At 40.8% G+C, this 14,990-nt stretch overlaps 1 protein-coding gene across 6 annotated transcripts in view; it reads right to left on the bottom strand.

Moving 5' to 3' along the window:
* CELF2 (CUGBP Elav-like family member 2) overlaps window positions 1-14,990 on the bottom strand; it is a 735,687-nt gene that overhangs the window by 362,617 nt on the left and 358,080 nt on the right. For all 6 annotated transcript variants that reach the window (XM_073229339.1, XM_073229334.1, XM_073229337.1 and 3 more), the window contains one exon: window positions 1,735-1,770. Coding sequence is in view for 2 of the 6 variants with exons in the window: in XM_037001235.2 (XP_036857130.2) it covers window positions 1,735-1,770 (36 nt within the window). In the remaining 4 variants the exon portion in view is untranslated. The remainder of the gene's footprint in view (window positions 1-1,734; window positions 1,771-14,990) is intronic.

The following is a 14,990-nucleotide window of genomic DNA, read 5'->3' on the forward strand; positions in this document are numbered from 1 at the left end:
TGAGGAAGGGAAATATTTGTCAATGGATATGTCCCAGCCTACCCTGGAGAAGGTCAGAACACCTGGGGCTCCCGCAAGAAACATAACTGAGGAGGAACTGATGGCTTCCTCATTGCCGTGTGTTATAATGACTGCAAATTGCTGTTAGGATGGGATTGTTGTCATGCTTCTTTTTAACATGATGCGACATTAGAATAATGAAAATCATAAAAAAGTAGGTTCATAACTAAAATATTTCCCACCAAATTCTGGGAGAGATCTGATTCTCTCTGAGTAATAAACCAGCCATAACAGAAGCTCACTTATCGTGAATACTGGGTGCTGCTCTTTGGTATTCACAATATAATGCCATGTAATAGAATTCAGGGTGTGCATCAGATTTCTCAGACATCTCAGTAATGTTTATCTGCACGATTATAGCTCTGCGTGGATCTCATCTGACAATGCAGGGGTGGTCTGCTCCTTAGCCATTCTAGAAAATTTGAAAGTCATTTTTCATTCCATTATTTTGGGATTAACTTCTTGGCCACAAACATGGGCAGATACACAACTCTCTCTCCTGGAACAGGAAGGATGCCTAGGTCTTCACGGGGGGCTTTCTATGAAAGCACAATGACAAACTCAGTGTGGATGCACATGCCAGGACACACATGTGCTTCTGATCCTGTCAACTGGCACACGGTTGAAATGTTTCTTTGGGACATTACCCAGAGAATTAAGACATATAGTAATTTAAATATTTGGATCACAGTAAACAGGTTTTTGGCAATATTCATCATGATCTAATAACCAAAGATTTTCTTTACATAAAAAAGTGACCAAACATGCTCATTTCTTGTAACAGACGGTAACTATATGTACTCCCCGCCCCCTCCTGCTCAGTAACACATTCTGTTTGCTTTTCTTCTCTTGTTCTTGAGAGTCTCTTCCATTTCCGCCAGCTCCCCAGCAATACCATAGGCCTCATTCATTCATGAATGGGCAGTGAGCACCTTCAGACTAGTATAAGATGCCAGGTGCTGCATGCAAAGTCCAGAAAAATGTCTCTTAGAATATTGCCACTCCCTTTTTTCTTTCTACTAATTAATAGTGGTGATTATTTCTGATGGCTTGTTGTCTATAATTTGCATCCCGTTAGTCATATCTTATTTCATGTAGTGACATAACGTATGAAAAACAGATGAAATACCTTGATCAGTTTATACATGGTTTCTTTTCCTAGTGAGATAGTATTGCTAAGTACTTATTTCAGTGACAATAAGACATAACAAATGTACTTCCATCACGATCAGCACTATGCTGTAAGTTCTTTAGGGAAGCTCAGGATTCTTTGATAAATGTATAAATCCCTGAATGCAAAATCAATAGTGGACATACTGAGGAAAAACTCAATTCCATGTGTCTTCGGATTGCTAATTCCTGAGATATAAGGCAGGAAACCGCATGTTTATGGTTCCTGTGAAGACTACAGCTCATATAGGCATCTCCAGATATAACCTCAAAGGAATGAGAATGATTTCTCTAAATCCTATGTGGACATGACCCTCATTACTTCTTGGCTACATCACTTATATGTGACTCATACACCAGTTTGGCACTTGCATAGTGAAATATGAGGTCTTACAGTTGGACATGAGAGAGAGAAAATGAAGAAGGCCTTTCAAAGAGGCCAGGGTATTTCTTTCATGGTGTATCAGAAATCACGCACAGAACAAGCAAAACCAGCCTGCTTACCTTGGTAGACTTCCAGCTAACTCTGTGGTGGTCTCTCTGGAGGAATAAAAGAAGATAAGTATAATTAGCTTATTTTGGTAAATTATAAAAATTTTGTTTAATGAAACCACAATATAATGAGCCAAGGCCCTGCAGTATCCTATGTGTGAAGAAGATACTGCCTATGCAGCTGTTTAGAAATTTAAAATTGACTAATCACATTTCTGATTAATTCCTATAAACGTTTCAATGGCTACTTTCAAAGCAAATTTTACACACATGCAAAATCTGTCTCTGCTTTCTGGTGGTAGAACTTAACTGAGTTTAAGACATTAACATTTGAAAGTACACAACATACAGAAGGAAAATAGGTGAGGAAACAAAATCCCAAACCACCTTATAGGCATTTTCCAGTTAAACAAAGCACCTGTATTCTTTCCAAGACTCATTTAGGAACAAATTCCTGTGAGGATGTGTTTTTGTGTTGATCACCTCTGTTAACTGAAGTTTATGAAGGAATACATACAACACAAAATCCAGTTCTTTTAGTAGCATATTGCTGTTTTTCATTTCTTTGTTATAATGTCCTACCAGGTGGGATGTTATGATGATTCAAATGGCATAAAAGTTGCTAACTGAAGGTGTTCTTGCATCTTAATAACAGCGACCAGAGACACATTTCAAAACTACCTTTTTCCTAATTGCCATATCTTATCTTTCAATCAGTGATGTATTCTTGGAAATAATGAGTATCCAGGAGCAAGAGGAGGTGATGGAGGCTTCAGGTTGAGATATTTTAAAAATGAAGGTGGGGTCAACTTTAGACTGAGGGATTGAAGGTATGATTCTTAATAACAGTAGTGCATAATCTTCTTTGGGTCATATAAGCTGGTTAAGAATCTCATTAAAGATATGAACACCTAATGAAGGAAAAAATAAATACCCATGCTGTACATATACACACAACACATGGCATACACTCATAGGCGGTTCATGAACTCCCAAAACTAAGGCTTCAACCTTGGGGTGGGAATCTCAGCTTTAATGTCACATAGTCCCTGCTCATCTTGCCAATACAAATAAAGGACTTCCTGCCCCATGAACCTCTCACCCTTCCAGCCTCTCAGCATTCCCTCCCACCTATTGTCTGCAAGTTAACTGGGCCCTGCAGGGACTCAGTGGTTCCCACAGAGCTGTACTGCCTTACATAAATAAGTGATGATAAATTCAGGTCCTATAGAAATGTCCTTTCTGAAATAACCATACACCATTAAACCTTTAGCTTTTATTGATATAGAAACTGGTTTTTGAAAGAAAGTTTTAATTTCTTCAGTGAAGACTACAGTTGAAAGCTTTTCCACTATATTGTTGAATGCTTCCCATGGACTCATTTTGTCTAAGAATTCGGTGCCTATATAAGGAATTTCTCTTTCCAAACTGAATCTGGAACTGTGGCTACCCCCTCCCCTTACAACATTTATCACAACAGAAATATGTTTAAAATTCTAATATGTTATTTGTCATTTTGTTACTTGAGAGCAACATATGGGAGTACTCAATAAATTCTTGGTCAGTTTGTAAGGAATGAATTAATGACCTTTTCTGACCTTCCTGTTGTCTTTGTGGGTTAGAAGCAAGCAGCATCCTAAGGCTAATGCACAACCACCTTCTCTTTTTTCTAATCTTTTAACCCTTTATTCGCACTTTCCAGAATATATGCATTTTAATATTACGAGTCCCCAGGTTTAAAAAAAAAACTATGTTGGACATATATTATAATAAATCCACTTAAATCACAGTAGTGCAGCATTTCTCGACCTTGTACTGGTATGGTATTTGGGGCCAGACACTTCTTTATTGTGAGGGGCTGTCCTGGGTATCCTACGATGTTTAGCGCCTCCTTGCCAGACATATGCCACCCCCCACCTTTGTGACAATCCAAATGCCTCCAGACCTTGCCAAACATCCCCTGGGCGTGAAACTGCCCTCAGCGGAGAACCACTGCAATAGAGCAATAGAAATGAAGCAGCTATAGTGATTTCTGTTTCAAGACCGCACTGGATCAACCAGCATTCTCCATCCCCAGGAACGGCAGCGCCTGGGCCGGCCCTCACTCTGGGTCCCGCCGCCTCCACCTGTGTGTGCACCGGAACTGTGGAGTGTTTGTTCCTGACCTATGTATGTTAGGGATACACATTCTAATTTTTAAATGTATTTAAATATGCTATTCAACCAATGAAAAAGGAGTGTGGGAAAAGTTCTTGTTTCTTCAAAAACTATGTTGAGTTCTTTAGAAAGATTCAAAGTGACAAGGAGCTTAAGAAAAACTGATGTTGAATTAGGTCTAGGGACAAGACAACTGGAAATACTGGGGGAAGAAAGACATGCTTTTAAGTGTCCTTAAGTTCTTGTTCCTCTTAAAAAATGAACTAGACATTCCTAGATGGTGAATTATGGGTGTGGTTTCTGCGTGAAAGACAGGGCAGAACTCCACTCAGGGTATCAGCACTCAAGGTGGTGGCCTTACCTTTACAGCAAAGGACAGGTGCCGGCGAAAAATTCATGCTCTCCACATCTAGCAGGGGGAAAATTATGTTTTAAACAACCCTGTATTCAAAAATTTACATTAGAATTATAATTGCTGCTTCATAGGAGAAGTGATTTTTGGTGAACATGAATACCTGGATAAGAGTGGCTTAAATCATGAGATGCCACCTAAAAACCTGATGATACCATGGTTTAGGAAAAAATGCAGAGACACTGTACCTGACTGCAGCAGTGCAGTGAGCACTCAGCACACAAGCACTGTTTTCAAGATCAGCAGGACACCAGCACTTCGAAAACAATGACTTAGTTATTTTTACATGCTCAGTATTGCTAGGAAATAATCTGAATTAGTCACATTTTCATGAATTTACAACTTCAGTAAAGAAACGCATGAGAAAATAAACAGCATAATATGTATGCTTCGTCTAGATAATGCTCCTTCATAAGCCCATAGAAGATGCCATACATAAAACGCTCAGGGTGATGAAGGTGTTCTATATGGTACTGTAATGGTGGATACATGTCCTTGTACCTTTGTCCAAGCCCACAGAATGGACACCACCTAGAGTGACTGACCCCCTAATGTAAACTATGGAGCCTGGGTGATGATGTGTCAGTGTAGGTTCATCAGTTGTAAGAAATGTCCCATCTTGGTGGGGGATGTTAACGATGGGGGAGGCTGTGTGTGTCTGAGGACAGGGAGTTAATGGGAAATCTGTACCTTCTCCGTAATTTTGCTGTGAACCTAACATTGCTCTAAAAAATATCTACTAAAAAAAGAAGGTCCCGTGCTTTTTTCAGTGAACTTGTATAGGTCACAATGTCCATTATAAACATTATTTTCTAAGCATAAATCATCCTCATCAACATATTAAAAGAAAACTTAGAATACATTCAGCACAAACTTTGTTGGATGCTTTCAGGGTCACCATGCTGAATTAGATCTTGACCCTTCTTTCCAAGTGGTTACATTCCAAGAAAGGATATTATATTAAGTGTAAAGTGGTGGAAATTTTGGAATTTTTCACTACTGAAAGACCCTCTAAGTCAAAGACTTCATCTGATTCAAAATTTTGAATGCTCACATGCCTGGCATATACCAAACACTCAGTAAGTATGAGTGAACCATGAGATATTTTCTACTTTCAGATAATTTCAGTCTCTCAAATTTGTTTTAAAAATACCTGTTGTATTAGAGCAATATTTGGAGTTTAATAGCACTAATTTCCTTTTTTAGTTATCATTACTAAGAGCATCTGATTCAAGAAGAGAGCAGAATGCTAAAAATTGAATGAAATGATGAAAAAAAATGACAAAGAGAAATGATATGTTTTGAGAAATGGAGTTGCCCTAGGGGCTACGAAGTAGACTGAAATGATGAAGGGTGCGTTTCTGATAGGTTGCATATCCTTGGGCAGTTGCTTCTGCCTTCTGGGGTCTCTAAGTCCCAGAATGTAATAATAATGCTGTCTTTTGATCTAGAGTTGTTGGATCAATCATCAACGTGAACAAACAGGAAAAGCTTTCTGCAAATTTGAAGCTGTGCTATAAATTCAATTTTATCAAAGGAAAAAAACAGACAAGTACCTTTCAAAAGAAGACAAGTAAGTATCCTGTGTTTATTATATAGTTTTTGTAGATTATGTAGCATCCCTTAAAAAAAACTTTTACATGTGTAGAACATTCGCCAGTGCGGAGTGATGCCAGCTTTTACCAGCTGTCCGAAATAGTGCTTTTCCTCATCATCTCCTATCCCTTCCCATTCCTGAACTATGCAAACAGTTCTTTTTTTAGGAAGTGTTGAAGCAAGAGCACACCATCTATTTCTGTGCAGCTAGCCAGTTTCCAAAATTAGCTGGCAACTATAAAACAGGACATGAGCCCCCATACTAATTGTGTGGCAGCATGGTAAATATTTTTAAGACCTGGAATGTTTCTCTCTGATGGTAACTTTGATTCTTCCAAAAGTACAAAGACTTTTAAAAAATGTTAAAATACATTTTAATTTTATTGCTTCTGCTGCAAATGATTTCATGTTCTGGTCATAGAAGGAGTGAGGCTTTCTTTATTTTAACTAAGGGTGCAAGTATTACAATGAGATTTTTTCTCCCTCCCTCCCTTCCTCTCTCCCTCCCTCCCTCCTTTTGTCCCTTCCTTCCTTCCTTCCTTTGTTCCTCTCTCTCTCTTTTTTTTCTGACCACCCAGCTTGGGGCAAACTTTAAAGTTTGGGTCTATTTCCAAATAATACACAGCCAGGAAAATTAGCTTAAAGTAAGAGTCCAGTAAGTGTGAGCTCATTACAAATCCATATATTAATTTAGGGCAGGTAACTTTTTTCTTGTATGGTGAACCTTAGCTCAGAGAAATCTGAAACACCTTAGAGATTGAAGTTTCTTGGTAAAGAAACCCAAGATCACTGCTTCTTCTTCTTAATCCAACTTTCCAATCATTTATTTGTCTTTATGTTCTCTTTTGGTGCATCTTTACTTCTTCTCTCTCACTTTTATTGCTTCTCAATTTTCACTCATATGATTTAAATATCAGCGTGTGTGTGCACATGTGTGTATGTCTATATATAGACACAAGCAATTATTCTCACATGGTGAAATCTATAGTTACACACACGAGCTCACAATTATTGGACTCTTACTTAATACCAGATACTATACAAGGCCATTTACATGTGTTATTCACTTCATCCATATAAAAGCCTCATGACGTTGTCATTGTGATTAAATCACAATAGAGATGAGGAAAATGACATTCAAAAATGTTAAGTACCTTCCCAAGGCCACATAGCTAGTGACAGAGCCAGGAGTTGAGCCCAGGCATGTGACTTCAGAGCCCGTGGTTTTGATCACCATGTTATACTGCTCATCAGTTACACAAGCAATGGAGACACTCTAGACAGATCTAAATCTAGCTATTTATTCATCGGTTCTGGGTTCTGTGGTACAGTAGAAAACGGCAGCAAAAAAAGGCCCCACTGTTAGGAGCTTTACAATCTAGAAGGGGGAGAGAGACAAACACATAAACAAATGACTATTTATGGCTACCGAACCTAGGGTAAGTTATGAGGAAAATGGGGAAGGGAGGGGGCTATAATTTTCTGTAAGAGCCTGGGTGAAGATGCTAACACATGAAACACGACCACACCTGCCCCCTTCCCGTCTATGCCCACCTCCCCTTGCCGCTGCCGCATCACCCTCTGTTGCCAGCCAGGATTCACCGAGTGCCCTCCACGCCAGGCAGGCAGTGCTAGGGCGGCTGTGGTTTAGAAGAACGATAGTCTGCATTTGTAGATTCAAACTGCTGAGAAGCTCAAAGGGGAGACGAGACCCTCAGCTAAACTCCGCCAGTCACTCAGAAAACGGCAGGTTTCGACAAGCGATGCTTCATATCCTGAGAGGCGGAGGCCCTTCTGTGCGAAACACTCACACCAGCGGGCCGCTCAGCAGCTACTCAAGAGGGACCGCGCCACCCCCGCTGCCGCCTGTGTCCGGGACTAGCTCTCCACACCTGTCCGTCAACAAACTCAGTCACAAGGTGGCGACGCTCTTTAAATAGATTTGGGCTGAGGGCTGCCTCCGTGGGGAGATAGAACTTCTGCCCATTATTCCCTCAGGAAACAGGGACTTCCTGGGGGGTGTTTCGAACTAGCAACTTGTACCAGGAACAGATGCAGTTCGGGCGGTCAGAGGACTGGCTGCATTCAGATTAATTTAATTTCATTGCTGACCTAGCCAGCCTCTTTCTGAATAAGTGGATCCTATGCGGAGTCCTTGCTAAAGTTTTGTTTGGTTCCAGGCATCTTCAGATTATGTCTTATAAAGCAGCCACAGATGCGCACCTCTGAGTTCCCGCGCTCCAATGCCTGGGAAATAAAGCCGCCCAAGTTTTCTCCTAATTAGCTTTGCAGCAGAGCCCACTGGTCATCACTGTCACCTGCGAGGGAGCCACTGTTCCAACAGCATTGCTGTCCCTTCATCATTACGAGATGGTGCTCAGGGCTTCTCCTTTCTTCCAAAAATGTCATCTTGACACTGAACTCAGGAATGTACCTGTGAAGAGCAGGCCCGACCTCAGCACTGCTGGTGGCCCCGGGGACAGGACTACGTCACCCTCCACACTCAGGTCTGCCTAGGAGTCATCACCTACCTTGAGCTCTGAGTCTACCATGGTGAAACAATGGGATTTAGTAGGACCTGAGCCACCATTAGTAACAATTCCTGCTCAGTAAAGCTCACTGTAGACCTCTGCAGTGGCCAATGTAGCCAGCCCTGGACAACCGTTGCAGAGTCTGGAGATGGCACATTACACTTCACTTACCATCTTGTACTCTCAGAGACAGAAAGCAAAAACAAAAGACAGTGTGCATGGGAGACTATGGGTATGGTGTGTGTGTGTGTGTGTGTGTTTGTGTGTGTGTGTATGTGTGTGTGTGTGTGTATTTTCTTCAAATACTATCCTTCTGCAAAGGGTGGGGTGTCAGATTACTAAAAGACCTCTGCATTTAATATTGCTGGATTATTGTGCTCTAAGCTTTACCTCAATTCATAAGTGGGCTTCTTAAGGGAAAATATCACTGATTGAAAATACATTTTTTCTTTGATAAATCAGTTTAAAAGGAGGCCAAGTTTGCAGCAATGCCTAATTTTTCTCTGTTAACTCCCAGAGACATAATAACACCAATAAGTCCTCTTACTGAGGGAAAATCATTCCCACTCCTGATAATTTCTGAATCAAAGAGGGAGGGATTTGCAAATACCAGCCTGCATCTTAATGTTTGACTAATGACCTAATCCATCAACCAACAAGTACTGGTACTGAGTTCATTAGCATTTATTATTAGCATTTATTTATTAATTTGCCCAACAATTATTTCTACAGATCCTACTATGTGTTGGGGATTGTATGGGAATCCATAAACACAGATCCCTCCCTCATAAGATATCTCCTCCCAGGATCTCTACCTAGTGGGGAAGGCATCTTGTGACCAACAATTATGCCAAGGAATGTCTAGGTGTAGGCAGCAGGATGAGAAGATTTTTATCTCCCCCTATGCTATGATGATCCCCTTCTGCAGAGGTTTTGGGAACACAAATCCAGAGAGCCTTCACTGGCATAACAAAGCCAAAGTCATGACAGATGAAACAGACTTCAGCAAGAGGAAGGACATTTTGTCTTAGAGATGCTGCACTTTCCAGGAATCTAAAGTACAGAAGCCCCTGCCCAGCCTGAGAGAGCTGTGGGAGCTTGTAGACCGAATGCACTGTTCTGGGATGGGCTCTGGCTGGAGTGGGAGGGTGGCGGGGAGGAGATGGGGGGAGGAGAAAGGGCCAAAGACACAGGGAGGATGAGTGGCAGGAGAGAAGAGAGAGAAGGCGGCTTCTGACAGGCACAGTCACATTCTATATGGGACAAAGTGACTTAATGGAAAAATGGGGAGACTGCTGCACCAGTTACTGGACTCCTGGTCTGTTCAGACTGCCTAAGAGTCCCCTTCACAGGCAAGAGCTGCAGGCTCTGACAGGTGTGGGGTACTGTAGGGCTTTGGGGAACACATCTGGAACTGAGGACTTTTGCCATTGTTTGGTGCCACCCAAAGTAAGGCATAGAGAGACTCCTATTTGGGGAATAGTGTAGCCGTGACCTTTGCCAAAAGGACAACCCCTCAAAGGGCTTCCTTCCATCCTCTGTTGTGGACCTGTCCTCCAACCTGCATTTGGGAATGGGACTCAGGCCAAGGCATTGAGGGCATCTCCTCAATGTTGAATAATTGGAACTTAATCATCTGAATGACTTATAAAAAAATATATACCAGAAATTCTGTCAAAGCTGGCTCCAGCTATGGGGTAGAAAGCTTGTACCTGCCGTCCATGGAGACTGAAAAGTAATACAGGTTGTTCTGAAATGATTTGCGGGAATCTTTTTTTTAACTTTTCAGAACAGTGGCTGTAAATACCATAAAATGCCCCTTTCTTCTGAAGCTAAAGAACTCACTTCTAAGAGTAAATTCATTAAAAAAAAAATCTACCCATTTACACAGGAACAGGATGATGCTATTAGTCCCCCATATCACTGATGAGTAAAGTGGGGCTACAGGAAGCTTAAGTATTTGTATACAACAGCCACGTCGGGGCCTCCAGCCCAGCCCTCTGATGGCAAAGGCAGGCTGGGCACTGGATGTCTGGGCAGAAGCACACACGTGACCTGAGTTCCAAGCACACAGAGAGAAGGAGAGAGAATTTCTCCCATTCATCTTTCACCCTTAAATTTACCCACTTGAAATAGCATGGCTCTGAGAGCTATCTCTGCAGAGGGGTAGTTAATGCTATTTTAGATCCTTCACATTTTCCAGATCGCTTCTTGGGCCCTGCTGGGTAAATTAAATGTGGTATTCATCACTACCTCTAAAAATTCAAATTTGTGTATTCAACCATGGTGGGTCACGTCCAAATCTTTCATTTAACAATTGCCAATATGTCTTTTTTGTGGCAATGAGAATTTTGAACCAACCCCTGGTGAAATCTCCAACCTTCAACAAATTCACAGATGACAATTATATCTCTACAGTCACAAAAAACAAAAACAAAAACCACAAACCAATAGAAATGGAATCAACAGCAAAAGAGCTAAATTATAGATAAGAGAATATTCATAAAACTATACCTCATCTCATGAATGTGGGTGCACTGTCTGTATGCCAGGATTTCTTTAGCCATTGGTGATATTCAGCATATTGCAATTGAGTGCAATTACAGTTAGCTATAATTAAGAACAATTACAGCTTTTATTTCTACTTGTTCTTTAAAAGCACATTTGTAATAAAACTTTTTTTTAAAAGGTGAAGAATATAATTATACATCCTTATAACGTCTCAAATAATTAGTTTGACTAAAGTTTCTTCTGGAACAATTTTCATTTTAACTGTCAGATCTGTCATTTATAGTCAATGGAACATACTTTTAAAAAAATTCCATCATTAACCTTTTTCACCCCATATAAGTGTATATGAATTATTGGTACAAACTGAAGCCTTCAGTATTTAAATCTCTAAGGCCTGCTGCAAGCTATAAAAAAACTTCTTTTTGGCTGTGTGTGTGTGCATGAATGCATAATGCATATGTGTGTGCATGTGTCTGTATAACCATGTGTTCTTAAAAAAATGCTCTGCTTGTAGAATATGTTTACTTGCTCAAGATTTTTGGAAACAAATGCTTGTGTTAGAAAGATGTGTTCTCTAGTTCTCTATTACAACACACTATCTCTTTGTTTACTTATGCCTATTTATGCAGTGCCCAAATTAAGAAATGCCTGGATTGTGACAAATCTCTCTCCCGGTTTAGTAACTTATGTAGCACATGGTCAGTATCAGTTGAATATGATCAGTGCCCAGTTAGGACCAGGGAAATGCTACCTTCTCCTGAATCTAGATGCCAGCTCAACTCCACAGTATCACTGTCTCCCTTACTGGACTGAAAAGTCCACAAGGGCAGGGATGGTCTCTCTGTCCATCTCTATCAGCAGCACCCAGACTAGAGAATGGTTATCATAAAATGCTCAATAAATTCAGTGTGCTAAATCCATGAAGAGGGCTTTTTTTCAGGTCTTTCCCAGTTATGTTGTTGAATAATTGGAACTTAATCATCTGAATGACTTTGAAGATAGAAGACAATTAGTTAATACAACTCTGGAAATTAGGAATAGTCTCACCACTCATCTGGTTGAATTAGCTGTCCTGGGAAATAAATTGTTAGGCAATGTCTGTGCACTTGAGAATGGGGTGGGGTTGGAACAGATCATCCTTAAAAACCCTTTACAATGTTGAGATTATCTAATTGCTTAGACCAAATATTAAAGGCAATTAACATAAACCTAAAAAAGGTGCGTGGAGTTGTACATGGTGGGATAAACAGCAATCTCACCCACAGAACAAAATATTAGTATCAGTGATGCTAATACATTGAGAAATTACTTTTTGTTAAAAATACCCTCAATATTTAAAATAGTAAAATAGATTTAGATACAATTTATATTGTGAAGTTTGTTTATTCAAAAACATCCATCAATTATTACATACTATGTTTTAATTGCTTTGCTTTACACTTTATATAAATTTGCCCTTTTTTTCCTTCACAACTGTTTGATAGTTATTATTATGCTCATTTTTCAGATAAGGAAACTGAAGCTCAGAGAAATCAAGTAAATTTGAATCCAGGCTTCCTGTCCAACTCTAAGATAAATGTTTAAAACAAGAAAAATGAAACAACACATAGCTAATTATGGTCAAAAGATGCAAAAATAGGATGATTATCTTGGTGGGTCTCTACAGCAATTTAATGGCCAAAATATGGAAAACAGCCACCTAAGAAAAATGTTTCACTCCCCCACTTTGCTTGTAGATTCATAAGCTTTTATCTTACTGGTTTTCAGACATAGGTATTTTCTATGAAAAAGCTCTGTATGTACTAGAGGTATTGAAATCAGATATGGGCACAACTGGTATTTCACAGGGTCAGGTCTAGCGTTAAGGGTTTAAAATGCTGGGATATCCACCCTTACCCATGTGCAAGAAGTCATTGACATGGCCATCCTTCATAGCACTGCCTGAACTGACACAATCTAAGTGTCTGGGAATGAGGGAATGGCTAGGAAAACTGTGCCACAGCCACACACTGGAATATCTGTGGAGCAGTTCAAGAAAGATGTCTTCTGTGTTCTAAAATGGGTAGAATCCCAAGGCATGGTGACTGACAGGAAGAAGAAGTTACACAAGAATATATTGGGTTTTGTGCTGTTGATGTTATAAACAGACACATGCAGAACAAGATGTTCTATGGGTACACGTGCATGTGGGCTGCATAGAAATAGGCCTGGAAGGACACTCAGCAGGATGATGACTGTAGCCTCTGAGGAAAGGGGAGTGGTAGGCATAGAAAATGTCATTCGTACACACAAAGCTTGCTTTTTTAAATGGCCTCCCAGCCAACCTGAGGGTCAAAAGGGCCATGTGTCCTTTCCAGGGCAAGGAGAGAAGGCCCAGTGCCCTCCCAAGGCATGGGCTCACTGTAGCATCTCCTGAAGGGTGGCAGGCTGGACACCAGCCCTCTGCCTGGCTTCCCAGAAGGGCTGCAGCTTTGGGGCCCAGATGTGCATGCAACCTGCTGCCTGTGGAGGGGACACTTACTGTGGCTGTGCTAGGTCCAGCCACAACACTAGTGGGTCGCTCATGGCATGGGGTGTGTGGGCCTGGGGCTCTGCCAGCTTAGGGAAGGACAATCACGAGCCCAGGTTGCCTCCCCAGAGGCTGTGCAGCAGGCCTCCTCTCCACTAGGGGTACTCAAGGTGCCCCAGCAGGCCAGCTTGGCAGCACGTGGGCGCAGCTTGAAACTGCTGGTCCAGGCCCAGCCTCCCCAAGGGTCACCAAGGGAGTTGGGGAGAGGCAGGGTGGATACCCACAACCAGAGGGGCCAAGCCAAAGAATGGCCAGTAGCTAATTCAAAAACTCATTTTGCTTGATCAGGCTGGTTTGAGGGTATTAAGACAAATTCCTGAAATGTGTACAAAGCCAACTTTTTAATGTATCCAATCCATTATAGATGCCCTCAAGGAGCTTTCCTATTTCAAGGACCCCTTTGGGGCTCTGTTTCCATAAGGAATGAGATCTTTCACTCATGTTATAAATTTGTATTTCCATATATCAGGTATATTTACTGGAAATCATAGTTAGCAGAATTTTCTGCAAGAGGTAAGTGGAAAGTAAGGAGGTATTTCTCCTAATTAAAAAATAAGTCCCAGATGACAACCGTGGCCTGAGTTCTAGACGTCATCATTTACCTTTTCATCTAACATCCTGAGAGCAGAAAGGTTAGCTTTTTCTGAGGTGGTAGACTGGTGGAGCCCTGATGTTCCACAAATATCACAGAGAAGTTGTAAAATGTAAAGGCCAATGGAACCATCTGAGCAAATATTTCAGAGGAAAATGTCACTTAGTTTATATTCACAGTCAGGGCCAGTCTTACTCAGATTAGGAAATGATTTTGGAAAGAGCTTCAAGGAAATTCTCACTTTCCTATCACTAAATGAAACTCCCAGAGCTGAAATTCCTTGCTTGCTTCACCCCTTTCCTCCTTTCCCCCTTCTCTCTTCTCTTTCCGCTCCTTCTCCTCCTTTAGGAAGAGTTCCTCTGGGCTTTACTAAGGCAGAGTGACATATAATGATCTGCATATACTTTGACTATAGGATTTGGTAAGATTTGATACAATGTATACACCCATGAAACCATTTCCACAAACAGGCCCTTGAACATACCCATCAACCCCCAGGTCCCATTCTTCCCTGTTGTAGTCCTTTCCTCCCATCCCCTCTCATCCCTAAGTAACCACTGATCTGGTTTCTGTCATTCTACCTTGGTTTCCATTTCCCAGAATTTTATATAAATAGAATCATACAGTGTTACTTTTTTTGATCTGGTTTCTTTTACTCAGCATTATCATTTTGTAATTCATACATGCTATATAGCCTGTATCAATAGCTCATTCTTTTTTTCATTGCTGAGTATGATTCTGTTATACAAATAAGCCAGGTTTGTATATCCATTCTCTTATCAGTGTACCCATGGGTTGTACATGACTTTGTGTGGACATTGTATGATTTCTTTTCTCTTGGGTAAACATGTAGGAGTGGAATGACTGCATCATATAGTAGGTGTATATTTAACTTCTTAA

Source organism: Manis javanica, chromosome 2, assembly GCF_040802235.1.
Source record: "Manis javanica isolate MJ-LG chromosome 2, MJ_LKY, whole genome shotgun sequence".
Classification (NCBI taxonomy): domain Eukaryota; kingdom Metazoa; phylum Chordata; class Mammalia; order Pholidota; family Manidae; genus Manis; species Manis javanica.